The sequence below is a fragment of the Alosa sapidissima genome, chromosome 2 (genome assembly GCF_018492685.1).
Source record: "Alosa sapidissima isolate fAloSap1 chromosome 2, fAloSap1.pri, whole genome shotgun sequence".
In the NCBI taxonomy this organism is placed as follows: domain Eukaryota; kingdom Metazoa; phylum Chordata; class Actinopteri; order Clupeiformes; family Clupeidae; genus Alosa; species Alosa sapidissima.
The window spans coordinates 23,412,495-23,431,936 of record NC_055958.1 but is presented as its reverse complement, the minus strand read 5'-3'; the positions used below and the strand labels follow the sequence as shown (position 1 = coordinate 23,431,936).

The following is a 19,442-nucleotide window of genomic DNA, read 5'->3' as shown; positions in this document are numbered from 1 at the left end:
TACACAGAGCATGCCTCAGGGAAACTCCACACGTCCTCACGTCAGACTCTTCCCACCTCAAGCTCTCTCTCTCTCTCTCCCATCATCAGGATTTCCATCACTCTCTCCCACACTCATTTCTTTTTTTTCTGTCCATCTTCTCTCTTTCCACCCGTCCATCTTCTTCACCTCGCAGCATTAGTGTCCTGTTTGCATCTTTATTCTTTTCTCTTTCTGTCTCACTTTTTCTTGATCCTATTCTAGTCATCTCACTCTCTGTTGATCTATTTCTCTTTGTGAAACTTTGTGTGTGTGTGTGTGTGTGTGTGTGTGTGTGCGTGTGTGTGTGTGAGACGCTGACTTGGGCCTTTTTTCTTCTTCTTCTTCTTAGCCCACGCAGCCATATGCTATCATGGGCACGGCACCGGCTCTCACAAGCCCCACAAAGCCAGACGGGGAGGCTCCAGAGACGAGGCTTTGAACCAGTCTAGGCTTTGTCTGGGAATGGTAGAAATGAGGCCTTGGTCTGAAGAGAGGTCGTAGTTGCCTCATCTATTTCTTTCTTGTGTTTGACGTTGACTTTTGTAATAAGTTACCTTTAGGCTTGATACCTTCTTGCCTAATTTCAGTCAATCCAAGAATCTGCTGACAAGATGTAAGATGACATATCATATTTCACCAGTTAGAAAAAGCGACATTTGACATACTTATATTTGGAGGGGTTGCAGTGGAAGTCAATTAGAAACAGCGGAAGAGCTCTGTTACAGTACTTTCCCCTAGTTAAGCAGCTAAGTAGCCAAACCCATTTTATAACTGAGTTATGGACTTGTGGAGAGACACTTTGGCCTGCTTAGGGCCTCCAACCAGTTCTCAGATCAGCTGTACATGCCTCTTCTAAACTCTAGGCTCTTTACCTGTTCTGTTTGAAGAAACATGCCTGTATTGAAGGCATCCCATACTATCTTTAATTGCTTCCTTTTATGATATGTTTTATTTCATGTATGACTTATTTGATTTTACTCATATTTGCATTTTTTTATTACAGATTTGAGGAAGTGTTTTTTAGAGAACCTTTGATTAGTGTTGTCTTCACAGGTTGCTAAACTGCTACTTGATAATTACATCACTCCTTGTCTTTCACTGTGTGCTGGAATACTGATGTTTTTGTCATGTGGTGTCAACGCTGGCGACTACGCCGCTCCGTCTGGCATTTTTTGTCTTATTGTCTTTTCTTTTTTTTTGTCAATGTCTTGTATGTGGAGCGCTTTGGGTTGCACTCTGTGCATGTTAAATGTGCTATACTAAATAATAACTGACTTGACTTGAATTGACTTGACTGATGCATAGGTGTTATTAGATGAAGTATGTCTATTTATGTCCTTTATATTATTATTTATGTTTGTCCTTTTAGCTCAGAGCTGCTGGAATTATTTTGGCTCATGTTGTTTTATTTTTGTCATTTTTGCTACAAAAGCGAGACCGGGGTAAAAGTTCATTTATCTGTTTTGTGTGAAAGGTCCCCCTGTTCCACTAATGTACCACAGTGTGCTCTCTGGAGTGGGTTGATCTCTTCTGCAGGCATCAACTAAGTGTTTACCTGTCTGAGTGTTTACAAATATAGCAAACAAAAACACATTGCATAGCATTGTCATTTTCCCAAGAGAAAGCTCCAAATAAAAATCCTAAAATAGAAAGAATATTACCGGTAAGTAATATCTACAAGTGAATGTTGTTTATTTATAGCACAAGTCATACAGAGAGGCAGCTCATACAGGATATAAAACAATGAGGATATATTTGGTTTTAATCAAGTGGAATTTTACCACTTGATTAAAATAGCCACCGCTAAGCTAAACTCAGAAAGATCACAGTCCAGGGGCTGAGCACCAACTCCATGTTCCTGCCAACGGCACGTTCCCCTCACAGGGACATTTCTATTCCGAGGAGAGGCGTGACTGCTGTCTCACTCTGGCTGCCTTCACTCGTAATTTGCCATCTCAGATCCTGAACCTGGATTATAAAACCTATCAGGTCAGAGTGATTGGCCCTGCTTGTTATGGATTGGTCCTCGGCTCAGCCGATACAGCTCATGTCAGGGAAGTGAATGGAACATTCCAGACTGTAGGAGTTGTTGAATAATTCCCATCCACTACTTTAGAATGCTTTTAAAAGTATGTCTGCTCTTTTTTGCATCAAATGTTATTCTTTGTGATAAGTTTAATATTTTTGTCATGTAAGGGATCATGTATTCTCCACTGGTCAGTATAGGAAAACATGTCTCAACAGGATGAACAGGACCTTGACATGTAGTGGAGGATATACGTAGATGGTTCCTCTGGCAGGGCAATCAATGGTGTGCTTTGCAGAGGCGGAGAGTGTACACAGCTTCATTACTTGAGTAAAAGTACAGATACCCCTTGCTAAATTTTACTCAAGTACAAGTAAAAGTACAACAGTCAGATGTCTACTTAAGTAAAAGTACTGAAGTATTTGTTTTTAAAAAGTACTTGAGTATCAAGAGTACAAGAGTACATTTTCTAAATATTGCATTACTACTGCCACTGTGCTTACATTTATGTACAGAAACGTCCTACATGGAGTTATGAAAAATGTTAATGTGGAGAATGTAAAAGGAATTGAAAGTAAAATAAAGTCATTTTCATCTTTTTACCATGTTGCCAGGGATGGGGAGTATTTCTAATACATGTATTTAAAATACATCTTTCAAATACAAAATGCTATTTTGTAATTGAAACACTTGAAGCGAAAACTATCATTAACTTGTTTAGCAAATTGAAATAGTCTGGCGAGGTGGGGCCACGGGTTGGCACATTCCCGGCATCCAGTAACCTGCTGCATCTTCATCTATTGTTTCGTCCATGGTTTCGTCTCTTATCTGAATCTGACCATGGAGATAAAAGATACTTTTAAAGTACAGATTCCTTTAAAATTTTACTCAAGTACCGTACTCAAGTAAATGTACTCCGTTACTGTCCGGCTCTGGTGCTTTGTAAGCATCCACAGAGCAAATCAGTGCAGTAACATAAATAGAAGCTAGATGCACTAGGCATGGCAGTGCATGTTAATGCATCTAGAAAATTAAAATGGAATTTTAGGTTATGACTATTTCTATGTATTTTTACCTACCTGGAGTGTACCTGTCCAACCCCCATCATGGTTGTTTGTCATGTGGACATGTGAGGAAGGTGCTGGTGGCTGTCTGGCTGCTCTAGCAGGGGGGACTGCAGAAGAGGGAGTTGGAGCTCTGTAGAGAGAGGCAGGATGCCCAGGCTGACAAGCCACAGACATCTGTTGCTGCAACTCCCCACGTCTCCTGACTGAACAGGCCCTTGGCCCGTGGCAGCCAGCAAAGGAGAGAGAGAGAGAGAGAGAGAGAGAGAGAGAGAGAGAGAGAGGGAGGGAGAGGGTGGGAGAGAGAGGGAGAGAGAGAAAGGGAGAGATAGAGAGGGAGAGGCAGGTGTTGCTGTAGCTGTTGACAACACTCCTTTTGTAGAGGACTGTGCTTTGTTGTTTTCCTCATATTGTTGTTTTTTTAACTTTGGGCTAGATCAGTACAGGCCTGTTCCTACCCTTGGCCTTTGCCTGACCAGTCCTCCTCCTGTGACTGGGCGTGCTGGCGTCTCTCGCAGCGAGCCATCTGTCTGGCCTTCGCCCTGCTCCAGGAGAGCTCAGGGTGCAGCTGGTCGAGCCCTGCAGAGAGCAAGGGTGGGAAGGAGAGAGCGAGAGAAAGGGTGTGTGTGTGTGTGTGAGAGAGAGAGAGAGAGAGAAAGAGATAGATCTGATGCCACCATAGCTTCATCAGGACCGCTAATCGCTGCCCATGCCCACAGAGAGGGCAGAACAAAATGGCTGCTGTTGATCAGGCATGCAGTGTGCTGGTCAGGGGTGAGGAGAGGTTCCATGTCACAGCTGGCAGGGGTTGGAATTAGACACCCTGGTGTACCTGAACATTATCTCAATGCAGATTAGCACACAGCTATTTACAGCCACAGCTATTTACCAAATAGATTCATGTGTATATGTTTGTGTGTATGTGTTGCTGTGCTAACAAGCAGTCAAAGTCCCATAAAACTGTTAAAGGGTAATTGTGGGTAGTGAGAACAGACTAGGCAATTAAATACATCTCCTTATTAGCAACGCTGTTAAAGGGAGTAAGAAACGGTGGAGGGGAAAACACCTCTAGATTTTCTCATGTACAAGGTGTTACTAGCTCAGCCATCTCTGATTTGGTCATTTCGTTATACCTGGAGATGAAAGAGCAAAGAAATAAGAGAACAGCTTTTAACCTAGATTCCATGTGTTATTGTGAGGTAAATGGCCATGTGTAGAATTGCATAATATGTTCTTTTCCAATTACACAGATACAGTGTTATATTCAGAGCAGGTGGGAAAGACAGTAACGTTAATGTAATGTCATTAGGCATGTCTTCAGCTTGACATGATTTATGCTTGTATTATTATTATTATCAAAAATCTTTTCCACTGCAAGGTCCATTTCCTTTCAGCTAATGACTCTCCTATTTTAAGGATTGGCTCATTTAAAGTAAAAAAGATATTTGATTAATATTCTCATTTTTTCTTGAGCTGCTAAAATGTAATCTTATTATTTGACACCTGAAAGACTGTGCCCCATTTATTTCTCTAATCACCATTGTAGGTTATGGTGCTATTTCATTTCCAAGTCAAATACTGTAACTAACTGTCAGAGATCTCTGCGATGAAATTAATTGGTATTATTATTGTGAAAAATGCTCTGTAGTACCAAAAGATTGGATTGTCAAATCCTCAGCACTGCTTTGGAAATCAGCTTTAGAATTGATCAACTTTGACTTGACTTGACCCGACCCGTGATGAGACTAAAGGGGAAATCATTATGCATTAGTTTCTATGGTTAAAAGACTCCCTTTTCCATCTGTGACATGCTGTAATAAATCAGCAGTCTTACTGTTCTAGGAAGCAGTGAAATAGTCCCACAGACAGATACTTCACAGCTTACTCCATTCAGCCCACATTTAGTCTGCGCCACTTACAATGCATCCAAAGTGCCTTTTGAGAAACAGTTTTGCTTACTCCTGCAGTTCCATTCTACTGGATGTAGTCTTTGCTGGGGGGAGTCAGGGGGAGAGGATGGGAGTCTCTGTGGCTGGGAGGGCTGATACACAAGAGATGCAGAAGGGCATCTATTTATGCCACTTGACTTCTCCTCCTCTCTCTATCTTGGATGCCAGGCAACGACAGAGTGCAGTAAAATGACAGTGCCCAAAATAGGCCTCTGGAGACCACTGGGTTGGTGTAATGTCTGGCGTATAGTTGCTGTAATTAAGATCTCTGGAAAGTGTCAGGCCTTTATTTTTTTCTGTCGTCTTTTCCCTCACCCTAGTAAGACAAATAATCCCCTTATTAAATAGAGGACCATTAGTAATGAATATGCTCCTATTCAGTTTGTTGCAGTGAGCTGAATCAAATCCTGCTTTTATGGCGCATCGTAAAAAGTATCCTATTTCCTATGGATATAAGACAGTTCACACAGGCATTCCCCATCAGGTTTTCCTCCCTAATAAAGCACTTAAGCTCCGGCATGGGATGGATTTTGGTGGGGCTGGACATAAATTGGCAACAGTGAGATAATTCCATTCTTCTCATTAATTACCTCTGAGAAAGAGGGGCAAATTGGTATTGATTGCGGAGGGCTGGTCCAAGGCTGCTTCCACTGGCCTGTTATAAAACCTCATTGCATTTCCAAATTACCAGTTCAGGAAAAGCAGACGGATCATCTTGTAGCCTGGTTCCCAATTAAAATGTGCAACTCACCTGCTCTTACCTGTCTCGCAGCTCAGTGTCCCATGTCATGACTCTGAGTGAGGCTCAGATGGTCAGGGCACTTAGCCTGTTAGTTTCCTCCAGCATGAGAGAGAGAGAGAGAGAGAGATGGAGAGAAGAGAGGAGAGAGAGAGAAAGTGAGAAAGAGAGGAGCTTGAATCTCTCAGACTCTCTGTTCCATGACTGATTGTCTTAATTAACTGTTAACCACACCAGGACGGGCCGCTGTGTTCAGCAGATACAGATGATAAATTGGACATGACTCGTGGTGGGAACATCTGCCGCGTTGTGCACTGTAAGGCAAAGGAGCCCGTTTACCAGTGTAAATCACAGGTGTGCACCAGCTCTGCTGGAGTACTGGCTCTGGTATTCATAGTTTGGGCTCCAGTGAAATATTTAGCTGTCTGAACAGTTTACAAGTCTACATTTAACCTCAACTCCCAGAGCTCCAACAGCAGACATAAATAACCAACTACATCTTTGATTCCTGGGATCTGTGTAAACTGCCCCTGAAGCAACACTCTTTATTAATTCCATGTATTAACATCTCATTTATTCTTCCACTGGCTGATTATAGATACAGCTCATTAAATTCTATATTTTCTAGGAGTGAATCCTTGATTAGGCCTAGCATCGGACACACTAGGGTGAAATGGTATATTTAAAAAAGACATGTTGTCTCCTCGGTACAACACGTCAGCATAGAAAAGGAGCAGCACAGCTCAGACCTTGGGCAGATGGATTTTGCTGAGGGTGAAGAGGGCAGCTCAGACAATGGGTCTTTGGTGAAAGAAATGAAAGTCTGTCCTTACTGAAGTCATTCTATAAACGGAAGGGGAGTAAAAGCAGAGTGCAGTAAGCCGAAACCCTCAGAGAGAGAGAGAGAGAAGAGGAGAGAGGGAGATAGTCTGGGAGAGGTAGACAGAGAGTGAGACAAAAGAGAGAGAGTGAGGGAGAGAAAGAGCAGATTCCCTGCTATTCTAACACACAAGGACAGCTAAATTCGATAGAAACTGTACCCTGCTGCTGGGGTGAGCGGGGTCCTCAGCCTGCAGGGTGAAAAAAGTCCAATTAGACAGCCCTGTGTGGAGTGCCGAAAGTCGGGCTGAACAGAAACTCGTTCACAAGAGCGAACATCACAGGAGCTGTGCACATGGTCTAATGACTCCCCACCAGGGGTTGATCAACTTTTGGGATCATTAGCCCCCCACCCCCACCCCCCCCCTTCCCCACACACACACACACACACACACACACACACACACACCCTCCTCTGCACAGAGCCAAGGCATCCTGGGCACCGTGCGTGCCCTCCCAATCCCCAGAGACGCCACAATTATATTCATTACACTCCGTCCCAAGTCCTCCTCATTCCATGCAACGCCTAGAGGATTACTGGGGAGGTTAACACACTGACGTTGAGCGATATTAAATTAACCTCTTTGATTGAGTTTACTTCACCACACTCTCCAATTAAGTGGCTCACTTTGAGGACAAAGAGGATTTGAACTTGGGCAAGTTGTCCTGCCTTCTCACACCCTCTGCACTTGTCCACGCACAGCTGATCAAGATATGATGACATTTCACTTTTGCAGACCAGATTCTGACCTTGCTTGAAGGGAAGTGGGAACTGTGTGCATTGCATGTGTAGAACATGGCATTAGCTTTGGATTGAATTCATTCCTCGCACCACTTTAGGGGAAAACTTCTAGCGCATGATGAGTCGCTCTATAGCTGACAGTGATGGCTGTTTACATGTCTGTGGACATCAGTGTTACAATGGAATCCTTCGTTGTGATGATTTGGAGAAGAGAAACTGTAGAAATGTTGTAGGCCATTACAGTTCTTGATAAGTTGATAAACAGAAATACAGAAATAAAGGTACAGTTCCATCGATCTGGCACTGTCAGATTCCATATATGAATAAGCTGACAATGTTGCGTTTGTCTTTTTGAACTATCCAGCAGATGCCCTGATTGTCTCTGAAAGTAGGATGCACAACCCAAATCTCTCTGTTTATCGTCTGACAATTACAGCGTGGTTAACTGTGCTGTCTGCACAGCCACTATCAGGCGCAGTCATGCAGGAATGGGTCATTTGCCCAACGGTCAGGACAACATGCTCAGTGTGCCAGTGGCCAACACTGGGAGGACTTGACAGGCCTTGCAGGGGCTCCCCTGTGGTTTGTGTGGTGGAGCTGAGATGTCCTGCGTTTGCTCAAAAACACAGGAAGAGGAGGAAAGGTTCCAAGTTGTGAGAAGGGCAGAAGAAATAATGCTATGTGTGTTTTTACTGTATGTTGAGGAACAGGGATGAGAGTTCAAAACGTTACTTCCTCATCAAGTTGTTTTGAACATTGTTGTAAATATCTTATTCAGTCATCTCAAATTATCAGTCCATTTATCCATTTATCAGTAAATTCAAAATGCTGAATGCTTTGCAGACCTGGCTCAGGTTTGCATGCAGTGGTTGTCTTTACTAATTGGTTGACACTTGTATGTTTCTCTTTAGTGATTCATTAGCACAGCACAAAAATCATTTAAACATAGTATGGCATCAATACAGGCCGAATTGATTTTGGAAAGCAGTTAATGGAAACCTTTAGGGGAGGAAAGCTAATTAAAATCATATGCAGGTCAAGCACATTTAATGAGTTTCCATTAGTTTGCTCTAGCTTAGCTTGTGAATTTAACTACGGTTGAATGCTAAATCTATCCATTGAGCATTGTAATTGACTGGGAATTTTAATGGCTTTTCAAGGTACCTTTTCACAGGCAGCCAGAGCGAGAGGGAGACCATTTATATAAACACTTTACAGCTCTGCCTAATGGACAACGGAAATAGATATGATACCATTTTATCTGTGGCGTAACACCGTTTAATGTGACATGTTGAACTTGCTTTTAGGTTGGAAATGCATGTTGTGTCCCACTAATTTATGGTCACATTACAGCAACTTGAGCTGAACCAGTTCTCTAAATGGTCTCTCCATAAGTGTATGATTTTCTCTCTGCGCTCAGTTCTGTTGCATTTGATACATTTTCCCCAAGGGCAGCCTCCTGTGTCATGGTCTCTTAGTGATTCCAGTAGCTTTGCCCAATGCTGTAGCTCACAGAGAGCACGTGGAAAAGAACACTGAGATATGTGATCTTCACTTAACCAGTTTCTCACCTGCTGGAGGTGTGTGGGTCTCTCTGTGAGCAGATGTTTTATCTTGAGAGTTTTGTCTCTGCAGAAACACACAGTGAAAACAAGGTTTTTTGGTTAGTGTTATGTTTTTCCCCTCTTTTAGCTGGGAGGTTGTGATATTTGTTGTTTCTGTCAAAATATTGTCTCCCCAGAAATTACCTTAAATGAGTGTGATACATGTACCTACTGTAAGTGAAGACACAAACATGTTTCCTTAGGTGCTTATTTTAGTGTATTGGTGTAAGCACTGGGGTTGTCACAGCCTTCAAATTCACATCAAATTTGCCAAGTAGCAGTTGGTAACATATGGTACCTCTATTTTCAGCATGTAGCAATATTGAAACAGATATGTGAAACAATATTGTGGGATCTTGTTTTATGTATTGATTTACATTGAGCAGCTGTTTTATAAAGCAATGTGTCAGTGTCAGCCTTTATCATGAACTACAACATGTGATGATATAATCAATTACATAGTGATGTTTATAATGACCGCCGCTAGCAAAGCTTTTTTTTTTTTTTTTCCCGTCATCTACTTCCTGAATTTTTGGTCAACGATACCCGGGACACCAAAACACCGGTGCACATGAAATTTGGTGGGTATGTAGCCCCACTAGACTTTAACTACCTGAACCGTGGCACTGAGGATGAAGAATCTTTTATGGTATGTTGGTCTCAATCACTCATTTGTGATTTGCACCCCCCGGTAAAAAATGAAAATGCAATATCATTCTGCTTTAATCGCCATTATCTTCAGTTAAGATGTTCAGAACTGCACCAAAATTTACTGCAGGTACGTTAATCTTAAAATATCAATAAGGACCTAGGTACAATAATGTTACCATTAGCTTTGGTTGAGTGATGGAGGCCAATTTGATTGCATTTGTAGAAAACTATAAATGCGGTTATACCAAGCAAATTGATAGCAGCACTGTAATTGTATCTTTCGACTGTCATTTGTTGCACGTGCTACAAAAATCATTCTGTGCAATGGAAGATTTACCAACGTTACACCGGTCTGATACAGTTTTGCCTATACATGCGTAAGACTGAGACGCCTGTTTATTTGTTTGAAGTGTGTGCAGGGTGTGAGAGGGGAATCGATGTGCTTTGATTCCAGCTTGGTAATTGTAGTCTGTGAGATTAAAAAGCACGTGTGTGTGAAGTATCCAAACAATGACACCTTCATTTCATTATGGCTGCTTTAGCAACACACCTTAAGCTACTGTGTAGTGGGTCCCATTTAGAAGTGGCTACTTCATTCGCGCTTTCCTTGACTCATGGAGCTGCGTGAATTTTATTACAACTTTCGCACGATATGGCAGTTTAAGTCCTCTTGATACTGTAAGGCGTAAACCATTGGTTTCCAAAGGAGATTTTATTTGTGTCGCCAGCATAGCCTATTGACAATTTATGTTTAAATAGGCCTACCTTATAGGCCTACCTGTAGCTTAGGGAAGCTAACAGCTTTCTAATAGGATCTAGTTTGTTAGTTACAGTTTTGTCATAACTCCCAGATGCATTTTTGCATTTAGAATAGCCAGAGCGTGGATATCTCAATCGGAAAATTAAACAATATCTGGGGCCTATGGACTAGGCTGGGTGAACCCAGCCTGATCTGCCCGCTATTTATTTTTTGATTTCTTAAAAGATTGAGCTTGGTCTGGTGAAAGCCAGACAAGCCATGGACCTCAGTTACACAATGCAAGGGAACATGAATCAGCCTATATTTGCACGAACAACAACGGACAACAGCTCTTCAACTTTGGCCCGTTAAAATGTGTATGAACAGTCTAGCGACGCATTTCATCAAGGCCCATTTGGACATGTCAGTTATTTGCACCACTGGTTAGATGTAAAACAGCATTTCGTTTCAGACTACTGTTACTTAATTTGTGCATTGACAATAAAGTATCACATGAACTAAAGATGACTAAAATCTTATGCAGAAGAAGAAACATTCACAAAAAATCCATCTATCCAAAAATGACCTTTTGTTTTTGATAGCTGTTGAAAACGGCATGGAACTGACAGAGATGTTTTTGTTTATTAATAAATAAATAAATAAATAAAAATATAACATTATGCTGATACCTTTTGCTTTTCCCAAATACAATGTAACCTACAAGTGTAAGTGACCTTTCATCAATCCAGTTGCAATGGATGAACTGTGATGAACTGCCCTACTTGTGATTGTTATAAAACCTTTAAAATATCTAAACAATGCTACAACTTCTTTGGCTATTCTACAATCTATTCACCTTTTCAGCGCCAGTAGGCTACTTTCTGTGCAGCCGCACACACACACACACACACACAGGCATGCCAAACAAGCATACACAAAAGTTTCAAGAGTGGGGGATGGAGTAAAAGATGGAGACAAATTGATTAGTGTGATTTATTTTCACGGAAAGGATGTACAGGACTGAGCGGCGGTCATATTTTGTACCGCTATGCAGTACATCTAGTTACCTTTTACTTTAGTTTGTGTTTTGTTTGTTTGTGTTGCTAAAGTATGGTCAGGGATGATGTCACAGCATATACAACTCCAAACTAAAAGTCAAACAAATTAGACTGCAAGAGAACAAGACATTTGGAACGTTCTCTTATGACAAAGAGGCACCAGAATCTGTTTTTTTCCCCCTCTTAATCTATTTGTGTTCTTCTTGAATGATGTGCTTTGGCATCAAGTCAATTATTTTGCCATAAACAGCGGCACACATTTGAAAAATCCTGATGGACCCAGCCATTTACTGTCTAAGGAGACGGCACATTTAATTGGAGTGAAACAGAGCCCCTGAATCACCATAAGGCTGAGCTACAGAGACAGAGGGTGGATTTATATACACTCCTCCCCACAGAAATCTTAATTTACATTTTTCAGTGCAGATTGGAATTGATCTTTGTCATTAGTCATTCAGAGTGCCAATAACCCCAGTTGTACATCCTCACTCTGCTCAATGATCTCTCAGGCAATGAAGTAACATATTTGCAATTGGCCAGCTGTTATTTTGAATGAATACCCTGGCTTAGTCAAACTTGATTGTAACATTGGAATTACTGGTCAGACATGTGTGGGCAGTGATTTTCTGTGTTGGCGTGCTAGACTGCAGTTGGCAACGCACTATACACAACTGTCACTGTCAGTCACTATAGTTGCTGTGCAGCAAGCACAAGCAATACTGAACTAACATGCTGACCTTTAGTACATTTTATGTTTGGACTTTCTTGTGAAAAATATTTCAACATCCTTTAAATTCACCAGACTATTACTAATACTACCCCAAATCCAATCTAAGAAGATTTTTTCAGTTTACATTATTTGGTTTCATTTGACAGGGGGATGCTTGAACTTGTATTAATGGTGTAAAAAACACCCAGCAGCACTTCTGGGCCAGTAAAATGTTAAATCTTTTATACTCCGTCCTTACCATCTGATTTAATTCAGTCTTGCAGGCCAATATTTACTTTGTTCTCAGAGAGCAGTTGAGTAAATATACTGCAACACCATATTGAAACCAGAGCCTATTGCAATTCCTTTGACCTCCCTGGAAACTTGGCTATGATCAGTGATAATAAAAGGCACATGCTTATGACAGACCCTCATAATCAGAGCAGAGAATCCAGCACAGAGAAACACTGCGTGAATTCCCCATCATCTGAGTTATTGGCTGGCATTTACACACATAGCCTGAAAGGAGATGCTAGTCTGTGCTGGCTGGCATGCTGGCTTGCCTTGACCTCTGACCTGATGAGATAGAAGACACTGCTCACGAGCTGGTCAGCTGAGCTCAGAGGGGGAGGTGGTCTGACTGTTGTCAAGCGCTGGCGGAGCTTGGTAACGGTCTCATTGCTCTGGCCAGATGCATGAGAGTGGTGGTCAGGCAGGGTGTGGCAGCCTCTCTCACGGTCGGTCTTGTGTGCGAACGCTCTCTTATCAGCAGACGGGCAGTGTGAACAAACGGATCAGGGGAAGGGTGGACTGCGAGCCTGCTCCACACACAGAGAGGCCCGCAGACCTTGAGCTGACCTATGCTAAGTGTGTGAGCTTGTAACATGCACAGGGTGAAAAAGGCAACACTACCCATGACTGAGCCGGAGAGACAGGATGATTCTCTTGTTCTCAAGGATTAGCGTGTGCGCGTGTGTGTGTGTGTGCGCATGGTTGTGTTATACTGCAAATTGGCTTTTCATACCATGGGCATATCATTTAGGGTTGGAGGTACTGTAGGACAGGTCAGCAGGACAGGTCAGGATGCAGCCCAGTAAGAATGGCTACTTGTATTGCACACAATTTTGTCATTTTCATCTATTTCATCTCTTAGAACTTCCCTCTCTACTTGCACAATTATAGTTCTAATGGGTCCTTAATTACACCAACGTTATTATTACCCAATGGCTTTTTTAGTGTGCCAAGAGTGCACATTTACTCAGTGAAAATTGAGTCTGGACCATTAATATTATTCACGCAGATCTAATATCCCCAGACAAATACCCATGCTTTCAATTAGTAAAGAAAACTTGTCTGGCTCTGGCGTTGCAATGGCTGGATAAAAGCTGTGTAATATCCTTGCTTTAAATTTGTGTTATATCCCATCCCCCAGTGATTGCAAATTATTGGTGTAAAATCCTGGATTAGGGTGTAAAACTCTGGAGGCCATTTGAAAGTTCCAGCACCTGAATCTGTTTAACTGACAGATTAACCAGTGTTGCGCTTCCAAATAATGCCTCACAAAGGAATCATGCCGCAGAAAAATTGCTGAGTCTCACACTGTGAATCGATTTCACTGGCTGGAATTTGATAAGAGAGGCTTACATCATACACAATATGTCACAGACACAATCTATTTGCATGTGTGGTAGAACTATTATGTCTGAAAGTGTCCTCAATATTTCTGTGTAGAATAGATGTGGTAATTAGATCAAGTGTTGATGTGTCCTGTTCTCCGGCCATGAGGAATACATTAGGGGGAGATTTCCTCCTTGGCAGTCTCCTGGTGGATGGCTGTGGTCCTGTGTCAGTGTTGGCAGGGCCGTGAAGCAGGCGACCCCCAGTCATCTGCAGGGTCATATGACTCCTCTCATTAGCAGGAGTAATGCAGACTAATGAGGAGCGGGAGTAGGAGGGATGGACGGAGGTGCTGCAGGTTATCTAACCTCTCCCGCGCCCCCACAGGTCCCTCTCTGGTGGGCATGGTGCAGAAGGACTGGGCGTCCCAGAACAGTATCGCCCTCTCCTGGAAAGAAGCGGAACAGCCCTTGTTGCCCGTGCTGGACTATGAGATCAAGTACTATGAAAAGGTACAGAAGCTCCCCACAGCAGAACACACTGTGCTGTCTATTGGCTCTTACATCAGTCAGAATAACACTACATTCTATTTCAGGTAAAACACATTACACATAGCCGTGGCCTACTGGTTAGCGCTTCGGACTTGTAACCGGAGGGTTGCCGGTTCGAACCCTGACTAGTAGGAATGGCCCTTGTGCCCTTGAGCAAGGCACTTAACCCCTCACTGCTCCCCGAGCGCAGCTGTAGCAGGAAGCTCACTGTGTCGGGATTACGGGAATTCACGGATTGGGATAAATGCAGAGACCAAATTTCCCTCACGGGATCAAAAGAGTATATATACTTATACTTATACAATAACTGTAATGGGCAGTTGTGTGTTGGGCGTATGCAGACGTGGCAATGTGGTGTGGCCATGGGGGAGCCCGGTGGTCACATGTCTGTTCTGGCGTGTCCTTCAGGAGCACGAACAGCTCAGCTACTCCTCCACGCGCAGCAAGGTGCCCAGTGTCATCATCGCCGGACTCAAGCCGTCCACCATCTACGTCTTCCACATCCGCGCGCGGACCCCCGCCGGCTACACCAGCTACAGCCCCAAGTTTGAGTTTGAGACGGGAGACGAAGGTAAGGCTTTCGGCTCGCCATCCCATCTGCTGGGTGCTTTCTCTTTGTGTGCCGCAGCTGTTGCTGTGGGGCCAGGTCTTTTCCCTGTTGCGTGGCAGACTCCGAAGCCCTCCTCACTCAGCCACATTGAATATTCATCCGGCCCGCATGCGGAAATAAAGGATAATCACATTTGAAAAAGGTTCTGGCATTTATTGCCATTATGCCACCCAGATAAAGGGGATGCTCACTGGCTCTCAACAATAAACGCCAATGGTTCGAGAACAATCAAATTAGAGCCAGTGGATTGTAGACAGAGCATGAACCTATTATGTTCATAACCTCGCCGGCCAACTCGCCAACTCACTCGCACACAGTACCCCAAGCATTTCAGCAATCAGTTTTATCTTTTTGTTTTATTTTTTTTCTTTCTTATTTCTTATTATGATTTTATATTTGACACCATGCCATAAATATCTCTTAGGTAATAAATAGGTAGTCTTCAGGTCATTGAACATTTTTCTCATTCCACCCCTCCATGGTTATTTGAGCTGATTCTGTGGCGAGGGCCTGTGGTGGGAGGAGAGCTTGAGAGAGGTGAAGTGCTTTGCGAGGCTTTGTGAAAAGACTGTTATGTTAGGGTTGGCCGACCCCCACACGCTGCTCTGACGCGCCAGCCTCCAGTGGCTCGTCTCTGCCTGCGTAAAACACTCATTAGCTCACTGCAAATCACACAACACTCCATTAATTAGACCTTTTTTGCCGAGCGCACCAGACCCGTCTTGGGTTAAAGTTCCTGTGAAGTAATCTGCTATTGAGATCTGCAGTCCCCCTTCTTCATCAAACGAGGGCTGCTAATTACCCCTGTCCATCCCTGTCGCCCAGCATCAGAGATGCCCATTTGAATTCCCCTCACGCACCCTCAGTGCTTTACCCCCCCCCCCCCCGCGCTCGCTCTCACTCTCTCTCTCCTCTCTCTCTCCTCTCTTCTTTTATTTTTGTTTCCTCTTTGTTTTTTTTCTGCCATTGATTGATTGATTGATTGATTGATTGATTGATTGATTTGCATCATATGTGATATTTTTCTGAAGGTTTCTATTTTCAACCATGATTAATCTAGTGTAATAACGGGAAATTGAAGACATTTCTGGATGTTAAATCAAGCTTTAGATTAATAATTGCTTTTTAAATGGTAATTTCAGGGTGAATTGGATCTCTAAGAATGCTGAAGGTGTTTCCTTGGAGTAACATCAGTTACCAGTCAGGAAAAAACAATCATTATCACAATGTCTTTTTCATATTTATGCTTAGATAGTGCACATTACAGTTTACTGTAAGCACTGGGGTATTTCATCACACTTATCTTATCTGAGAGCATGTATATGTAACCTGTACCTAGACTGCATCTATTTTTATTTGTGTGTGTGTGTGTGTGTCCCATTGTGATCTGTTCTGTTTCTCTTCCAAGCTTCAGACATGGCCGCTGACCAGGGCCAGGTGTTGGTCATTGTCACAGCTTCCGTCGGCGGCTTCACCCTGCTGGTCATCCTGACACTGTTCTTACTCATCACAGGACGGTAAGACCTGCAGCCCTCCCTGCACCTGTGATGTCATTATGTTTTAATACCTACAGCCTACCCTGCGCCTGTGATGATGTTCTAATACATCTGCTACATGCTGTATGTAGGGAGATAAATGCTTAACACAGGAGTCGTAATTACAGTACCTTTGTCATATTAAAGGCTGTTATGCCAGGGTTACCATTTAGCTTAAAAATAGCTTATAAAAATATGATTTTTATTTTCATAGCACAATGTAGTTATGGCTCTCCTGTTTTTAAACTCACTTCTGATTTGGATGTTGCTGTTATTATTGTGATGGTGGTCCTTGTCCAAACATTGATATGGAATGGTGATTTAAACCTTTATGTATTTGTTGGGTGTCTATGAAATGATAACAGAGTTGATGAGGTCTCCCAATACAATGCATTGTGTTGTCAGTGGAACTAATGGAGGCAGTGACATTGAACTAATTATGTAAGATTCTCCTTGTTTATTGTAGACATGAATAGTCTTTTTTTACCATTTTGAGTGAAATGAAGGAGTAAATCTAATTAGGCAGTTGCACAGTACATTTCCTACTGTCATCATATTGCTTCAATATCAGGCATAACAGGTATGCGTGTGTGTAGGTGTGAATTATAAACCGAAATCATAAATTTAATGGTTGTTGTGACTGCATACTAGACTGTAGTGTATATCATATTTTCACTTTCCAATATAGTGCATCCAAGCATCTACTGTATCCACGTGATTAATCTCTTTAGCTGAGAGACATTAAGAATACATCAGCATATATTCCAATCGATTCACCATTTGGGGTGCTGATGGTGCTAATGTGATTAAGCAATTCTGTCAGCAATAGTGTTGTACTGCAATACAAGTCCTGCACACACAAAATGATGCCTTAAAGATATATTTCAATATCTTTGTTTTTTTATAACAAAGTTAATACAGCACTCTGCTTTCCATTCTGCTGAACATAATTGACTTAACCTCATTAGAGCATTGCTGTAATTAGAAATTGATCACCAAGAGAAATGGAAATTAATATTGGTGATATTGGTGTTTATTTTAATCATTATAATGTACATCCTGCAATAGCAGACACCTGAACTATCAGGCAAAACACTGGGGACTAGTCTATTAATGCAGGACCTTGTCTGAGTCATAGGCTCAGCTGGATTTTGGGCATGGACCCCTTGACCATATACTCAGTGACGTGTCTCTTTCTCTCTCACTCATTTGTGTGTGTGTGTGTGTGTGTGTGTGTGTGTGTGTGTGTGTGTGTCTTACATAGTTTGGTCTAAATGTGACTACCTGTTATGATGCAAATAATTCAGTGACCCCCTAAAACATATCTGGACAGTACACACCCCACCCCTCCCCTTCCCTGTATGTGCTAGCTGTATGTGCTGTTATTATTAACATCTCATTCAGTGGCACTGCACTCAGAAGGACTTAAAACAGCCTAGTGAATAGATATCTGCGCCGAGCAGCAGGGAGAGAGAGAGAAAAGAAGGGGAGCACAAGGAAGAAAAAAAGAACAGTCCATCCCTCAACACTTCCAATTCATTGCACCGTTTTTTCCGGCTAATTTAGTGCCATGTGTGGAAAGCAGCCATGCTGATGCCGTTCAGCCAGTTGTGCGTGAGTGATGTTGGGCTGGAGGGAGACGGGGATCTGGGGGCCCACAGATGCCCACGGGCCGACCGCTCCCTCCCACAGCCAGCCCCACCGCCTGGGTCACACCCCACACCAGGGTGCCTGCTCCACTGCCACACTCTGATATTTACACCATACTTGATTTAGGCAGGGACGCTGACTGGGTGCAAATTATTGGTGGCATTTTCAGGGCTTATCTTTGTGATGAAGTGGCTTTTGGTAGTGGGCCTTATTTCCTGGCACTGGCCTTGGCTAAAGACCATGCATGAGTAAGTGTTGCATGCACTGGATGGGAGTGATGTGTCATGCACGACAGATTCAGATACGGTATGTTCTTGCATAAGGCCTCCAAAAATATGTACACGCTCCGATGTATGCTTCAGTTCACCTAACCCAGTTATGCTGACTGCTCATATCTGTGTTTTGTGCTGCGTGAACAAAAGCAGCAAACACCCTCCTCCCCAACACAGTGGAAAGACATGGCCAATTTATTTACAACTTGGCCCTCTATTAAAGAGCAGGAGCAGCTTTGAAATTGTTTTAACTTTGAGGTGAAGAAGAAAGCCAGAAATATTGAAGCTAGTTAACTGTGAACAGTTCCAACATGATTGGCTACTCACTGAGTGATTTCGTGTGGTCCTCTTAAAATTCAAATGGCTGCACATGAAGGAAATCTTTACTGGTCCTCATGGTAGGCAATCTGTGAAAGGTTAAAAGTTATAATTGTAGAGCGGTAAGTGTGTTTTTAGAATCCTACTGTACTTCACCACTGAAGTCTGCTCTCATGCATATATTTTACCGACTGCGTTGGTGTGGTTGTCTTCTCTTCCATAAAAGCCCCATAACAGAGAAACTAGAGGTCATCTCATATTTATTTGCCCCGAGTTTCACTTTGCATTGAGTGGGTGTGGAGCTTTATAATGTCACTGGGAAATAGCTGAAGCAGGCAGTTTAGAGCGTGGAACAGTAGTGGCTAATGGGAGAACATCACTCAACCTCTCAAAGCATTGAGTTCACATGCACAGAAAGAAAATCCATCCCATCCCTTTTTTTAGGTCCCAAAACACACACACACACACACACACATGCGCGCACACACACACACACACACACACACACACACACACAACCCCACACACACACACACGCACCATCTACAGTTTCTACAAAGCCAAGTACAACAAAGATGTCTGCAGCAGCTGTAGTCAGCAACTCCACCTGCTGGGGTGTGACAAACCCTAACAAACATGGCCGTCTGTGGGGTAAACAACACTTTAGTGAGAGGGAATCATGTTTTGAGAACTAAGAACTATTTAGAA

General features: G+C 42.8%; 1 protein-coding gene across 4 annotated transcripts in view; it reads left to right on the top strand.

Annotated features, from left to right (window-relative positions):
* LOC121701051 (ephrin type-A receptor 6-like) overlaps nt 1-19,442 on the top strand; it is a 107,977-nt gene that overhangs the window by 71,272 nt on the left and 17,263 nt on the right. For all 4 annotated transcript variants that reach the window (XR_006027517.1, XR_006027511.1, XM_042084094.1 and 1 more), the window contains 3 exons: nt 14,186-14,310; nt 14,758-14,920; nt 16,368-16,476. Coding sequence is in view for 2 of the 4 variants with exons in the window: in XM_042084094.1 (XP_041940028.1) it covers nt 14,186-14,310; nt 14,758-14,920; nt 16,368-16,476 (397 nt within the window). In the remaining 2 variants the exon portion in view is untranslated. The remainder of the gene's footprint in view (nt 1-14,185; nt 14,311-14,757; nt 14,921-16,367; nt 16,477-19,442) is intronic.